The sequence below is a fragment of the Pristiophorus japonicus genome, chromosome 9, assembly GCF_044704955.1.
Source record: "Pristiophorus japonicus isolate sPriJap1 chromosome 9, sPriJap1.hap1, whole genome shotgun sequence".
NCBI classification, from domain to species: domain Eukaryota; kingdom Metazoa; phylum Chordata; class Chondrichthyes; family Pristiophoridae; genus Pristiophorus; species Pristiophorus japonicus.
This window is the reverse complement of record NC_091985.1, coordinates 167,292,649-167,298,648: the sequence shown is the minus strand read 5'-3', so window position 1 is coordinate 167,298,648 and position 6,000 is coordinate 167,292,649. Positions and strand designations below refer to the sequence as shown.

The following is a 6,000-nucleotide window of genomic DNA, read 5'->3' as shown; positions in this document are numbered from 1 at the left end:
GCAAGTAAATCGCTGTTTCACCTGGATGTGTTGCCTTGTCAGGTTATATGGCAAAAAAGACATCCACCTTTGCATTGCTGACTGAAATTAGTTTTAAAATGGTCAGGCTTTCAGAGGTTGCATGGTACATGAGTTGGGTTGGATTGTTTGCAAAGGGATATCGATAGGCTAAGTGAGTGGGCAAAAATTTGGCAGATGGAGTATAATGTGGGAAAATGTGAGGTTATCCACTTTGGCAGAAATAATAGAAAAGCAAATGATAATTTAAATGAAGTAAAATTGCAAAGTGCTGCAGTACAGAGGGACCTGGGGGTCCTTATGCATGAAACACAAAAAGTTAGTATGCAGGTACAGCAAGTAATCAGGACGGCCAATGGAGTGTTGGCCTTTATTTCAAGGGCAATAGAGTATAAAAGCAGAGAAGTCCTGCTCGAACTGTACAGGGTACACCTGGAGTACAGTTTTGGTCTCCATATTTCAGGAAGGATATACTTGCATTGGAGGCTGTTCAGAGAAGGTTCACTAGGTTGATTCTGGAGATGAGGGGGTTGACTTATGAGGATAGGTTGAGTAGGTTGGGCCTATACTCATTGGAGTTCAGAAGAATGAGAGGTGATCTTATTGAAACATGATAATGAAGGGGCTCGACAAGGTGGATGCAGAGAAGGTACTTCCACATAAGGGAAACTAAAACTAGGGGACATAGTCTTAGAATAAGGGGCCGCCCATTTAAAACTGAGATGAGGAGAAATTTCTTCTCTGAAGGTAAATCTGTGGAATTCTCTGCCCCAGAGAGCTGTGGAGGCTGGGTCATTGAATATATTTAAGGCAGAGATAGACAGATTTTTGAGCAATAAGGGAGTAAAGGGTTATGGTGAGTGAGCAGGGAAGTGGAGCTGAGTCCATGATCGGATCAGCCATGATCTTATTGAATGGCGGAGTAGGCTCGAGGGGTCAAATGGCCTACTCCTGCTCCTATGTTCTTATGTCTTCAGCAGGTCAGATTGTCTCAAACTGCAGTAGTCATGATATGCAGAGCAAAGTCAAACCACTGAGCAGTATTCATGAGCACACCAGCTTGTGTGGCAGCTGTGGAGTACATTTAAATCAAGTGTCAGCCAGTGGCTTAGTTAATAGCACTCTCGCCTCTAAGTCAGAAGGTTATGGGTTCAAAGTCTTACGGCAGAGACTTGAGCACAAAAATTTAGGCTGACACTCCAGTGCAGTACTGAGGGAATGCAGTGTTGGATGTGACGTTAAACCGAGGCCCTGTCTGCTCTTTCAGTTGGACATAAAAGATCCCATGGCTATTTTGAATGATCCCAGGTGCCCTGGCCAAAATTTATACCTCAATCAACATCGCTAATTATCTGGTCATTATGACATGGCTGTGGGAGCTTGCTGTGTAAATTGGCTGCCACATTTCCGACTTCTTCTTCTTAGGCAGTCCCCCGGAGTCGAGGATGACTTGCTTCCACACTAAGATGAGGTTGAAGGTGACTGATGAGACCAATGCAGGGTCTACAGTGTCTGTCGTAGGTGGGACAGATGGCATTTGCAGGGATGGGTGGGTGGGGTGTTTGATTTGTCGTGCGCTCTTTCTGCTGCTTGTACTTGGCTTCCACGTGCTCCCGGTGAAGAGACTCGAGATGCTTGGTGCCTTCTTGGATGCTTCTCCTCCACTCTGAGCGGTCTTGGGCCAAGGATTCCCAAGAGTTGGTGGAGATGTTACATTTTTTCAAGGAGGCTTTGAGGGTGTCCTTGAAGCATTTTCTCTGCCCTCCTGGGGCTCGCCTGCCATGACGTAGCTCCGAGTAGAGTGCCTGTTTCAGGAGTCTAGTACCGAGCATGCAGACAATGTGGCCCATCCATCGGAGCTGGTCCAGCGTGGTCAATGCCTTGATGCTGGGGATGCTGGCCTGAGAGAGAATGCTGATGTTGCTGCCAATGAATTTGCAGGATTTTGCAGAGGCAACGTTGATGGTACTTCTCCTGTGCTTTGAGGTGCCTACTGTACATAGTCCATGTCTCTGAAGCATATAGGAGGGCAGGTATCACTACTGCTCTGTAGACCATGAGCCTGGTGCCGGGTTTGAGATCCTGGTCTTAGAACACTCTTTTCTCAGGCGCCAGGCTCATGGTCTACAGAGCAATGGTGAAACCTGCGCTCCTATATGCTTCAGGCTGCACTGAAGGCAATGTTGGACTTCGTCATCGATGTCTGTTCTTGTTGACAGTAGGCTCCCAAGGTATGGGAAGTGGTCCACATTGTCCAAGGTCTCGTCGTGGATCTTGATAATTGGGGAGCAGTGCTGTGTGGCGGGGGCAGGTTGGTAGAGAACCTTTGTCTTACTGATGTTTACTACAAGGCCCAGACTCTGATATGCTTCAGTGCAGGTGTCAATGATGGTTTGCAGTTCGGACTCCGAGTGTTCATTTCTTTCTTTGCATAAGATCGTACACTCAGCACTCCCCACACTCAATAAAAGCTGCGCCCTGTGCACTACGAATGTGAGCAAACAGGCTGCAGTGAAGAAAGGACTCCATTTCCCAGAATGCTACGGGAGGCGGCGGCGGCGGCGGCGCACAGCCGGCGCGACCTTTCACCGTCTTCCTTTTTCCGCGTTGGGGCGGACAAGAAAATGCGGCCGCCCGCCGCTCGGGCCGCATGCGCAGTCGGTTGAAGCTCTCAAGTTTTGAGGACAACACGGGAGATTTTTTTTGTTATTTTGTAGTAAAAAGAGCGTTTTTTAAAAATGTATTTTATTGTCTGTCTTCCTTCCAGAGCCAGTATTTGGCGCACGGGGTTGGCTTTCAATATGTAACCGCGGGCGTTGAGCACCAGTAGAAAAGGAGTTAAAAAAAAACCCTCGAGCTTTGTATATATATATATATATATATGAGGTCAGCTGGCGATTTGCCCCTGTCGGGCTGACTGACTGTTGATTTGTGTGGTGGTGTTGGCCGGCCCGCCCGCCCGCTCGGCCCCTCGGCCGCTCAGTCTCGAGCCCAAGCCGTTGGCTGGGGGCTCGAGCGTCTGTCTCCCTCGCGTCTCTCTCTCCCGCTTGCTCCGCAGCTGAATGGTGTCCCCGGCGGGCGGGCGGGCGGTGGGTGAGCGGCGAGCACCAGCCAAAAGGCAGCCAGGAACAGCGAGCTGGTGCAACAACAGCAACAAAAACAGCGGGGGGAAACGATCACTTGGAAACTTTCGGGGCAAAGAGGGAGGGTTGGGGGAAATCTGTGACTGGAATGAGAGGCGGTCAGCGAACGCTTGAGAAGTAGGACCGGGAAAGGAGGGTGGTGTGAGGGGAGGGGAGTTGCTGCAGGGAAGGAGAAATCATTTCGAGATCGCTCCGAGGAGAGGCGATCGAAGAAGAAGAAGAACACGTCCAGTCTTCTTTCTGACTTTTAACAAAAAAGGGCTGCGGGTGTGCGCGCCCCGGGGCCCGCAGGCTAGCGCCATGCAGCAGCCGCAGCAACAGTACGATTTCTTCAGCGAGGACAATGCGCCCAAATGGCGGGGTCTGCTCGTCGCCGCTCTACGGAAGGTAAAATAAACCCTGCCCCCGATGGTCTTGTCTATGCTTAATGTATTGCACAATGCAATTACGAGATTATTGCAATGTGTGTTTTTTTAAATGTCAGAAACTGCATTGTGCAATGCGAGGCTTGCCGTACCGACACACCGACTTGGCATTTTGATTTTTTTTTTGTTAGCAATTTAAAACAAAATGCGCACACATGCCCTTTTTACGAGCTTGTGCAGTAAAGCATTTAAAATGTTTCGTTAAAAGGAATGGAGAACTGTCTTGAGAGGAATATGTCGTTTCCTCTACTGCTGTCAGCTGGTTCAACAGATAAGTTGCATGTTAATTTAGGGAATTTGTCTTTATGGATAATATAATGGTTTGAGTAATTTTGCTGATACGACATTATCCTTGGAGAGCAACTTTTTCTGTGCAATGTGAGCCCAGCTATCGTGGTATCGCAGTTTTATTAGCCTTCGTATGTCACCCCCTTGATCTACAATTTAAGTTCAGTTTTACCTGACCTGTTTTGGTCCTCCTTCCTAGTACAAATAATGTGTTCCTTGTGGGCAGTGCATTGCAGATTACATTGTCAATAACATTGTTGGAGGGGTGGAGGCGGGGGCTGTCTTGGAATCAGTTATCTACAAGGTGCATATTCATCATGTGGTTTTGCCTGTGGCTTTCTGGACAGTGAACAGCATGAAAGTGAATGCGGGACTGAGATTTCAGATTCTGCCCCTTTTGCGTCTCCTTTTTTTTAGCGGTGTGTTCGATTTAAGACAAAGTATCGAGTTTATGACTGAAAATACAGCCTGATGTTTGGAGGGGGGCACTTGTACAGCGAGATAAATATATAGGGAACAAAGGAGAGGTTACACGTTCCCAATCTGTCAGACTTCTTTTCTCCGCTCTGTGCCAGAACTCTCTTGGAACATCATTTTGGTTAGGTAAATCTAAAACAAACCGCAAATGCAGTTACAGGAATATAAGACTCCGTGTGATGCACGATTCTTTATTTTATGGAATAATCTTCCACTTTTTAATCTAATAGTTTACCCTGAATAGCTCAAAGTAATTTCTAGAGTTAAGTGACAGTTTGAATTTTAAAAATAGTAATGAGATTATTTTTATAACATGATTTCTAAAATGCTCCAATAAATATATCTGACCTAAATCTTTTCTGTATGGGGAACCTCTTCGCAAATACTGTCATAACTTCTGAAGAAGCAAAACCGTACTATGATTGCAGAAAAGTTAGTATATAGTAATAGAAATAATGTGCTATAAAAATAAAAAAGCAAAAGAATGCAGAATTCTTGAGTCACTCTGCTCTCAGTGCGTGGTATGCCTAGCCCGCGGACCAAAATTTGATTGCTTTTCTGACCCTCTGGGATCCTCTTGTGGCCCTCAGCTGGAAAGCTGGTGGTCTCAATATTATCATGTATAATTGAAATGATTGGTCCAACAGAAGACTAACTTTAGCCTACTAAAGAATTCGGAACTTTACGTGGTAGCTGATGGTGCATGTGGCTAAGCATTGGGAGAGACTTTGTAGCAAGAGGTAATTGGACTGAGTGTCCACTATGAACTCTTTTTTTGAGAAAGAATACCTCCCAACCAGTCATACAGTAGTTGAGCAAACAGAATGGTGTAGGTCCTACATTGCATAGCCTAATCTTTCAATTACTAGTATGGCGGAGAGGCACTGTTAGCGCGAATACATGACCTCATCTCTCTCATCTGGAGGGAGGAGAGCATGCTGGGAGACCTGAGAGATGCAGTGATCGTGACCATTTTTAAAAAAAGGTGACCAGTCCGACTGCGGCAACTACAGGGGAATCTCCCTGTTATTTGCCACTGGGAAAGTCGTCGCTAGAATCCTCCTCAACCGTCTTCTCCATGGCTGAGGAGCTCCTCCCGGAGTCACAGTGTGGATTTAGTTCCCGACAAGGCACAACGGACATGATTTTTGCAGCGTGACAGCTGCAGGAAAAATGCAGGGAACTGCACCAGCCCTTGTACGTGGCCGCCTTCGACCTTACAAAGGCCTTTGACACTGTGAACTGCAGGGGTCGATGGAGCGTCCTCCTCTATTTCGGCTGCCCGCAAAAGTTCGCCGCCATCCTCCGCCTGCTCCATGACTAAATGCAGACCGTGATCCTTACCAATGGATCCATTACAGGCCTAATCCACATCCGGACCGGGGTCAAACAGGGCTGCGTCATCGCCCCAACCCTCTTCTCAATCTTTCTCGCTGCCATGCTCCACCTCAGTTAACAAGCTCCCCGCTGGAGTGGGACTATTCTACAGAACCAGTGGGAACCTGTTCAACCTTCATCGTCTCCAGGCCAGGTCCAAGACCACCCCAATCTCTATACGTGGATGACGACTGCGCACATAGAGGCTGAACTTCAAGTCATAGTCAATGCATTTACTGAGGTGTACGAAAGCATGGGCCTTACGCTAAATA

The 6,000-nt window shown here is 47.3% G+C and overlaps 1 protein-coding gene across 8 annotated transcripts in view; it reads left to right on the top strand.

Annotated features, from left to right (window-relative positions):
- The first annotated feature begins 2,648 nt into the window (after positions 1-2,648).
- The window catches only part of LOC139273317 (son of sevenless homolog 1), a 315,669-nt gene continuing 312,317 nt past the window's right edge, over positions 2,649-6,000 (top strand). For all 8 annotated transcript variants that reach the window (XM_070890087.1, XM_070890085.1, XM_070890083.1 and 5 more), the window contains exon 1: positions 2,649-3,548. In XM_070890087.1, the coding sequence (XP_070746188.1) occupies positions 3,462-3,548 (87 nt within the window). In that variant the 5' untranslated portion in view covers positions 2,649-3,461. The remainder of the gene's footprint in view (positions 3,549-6,000) is intronic.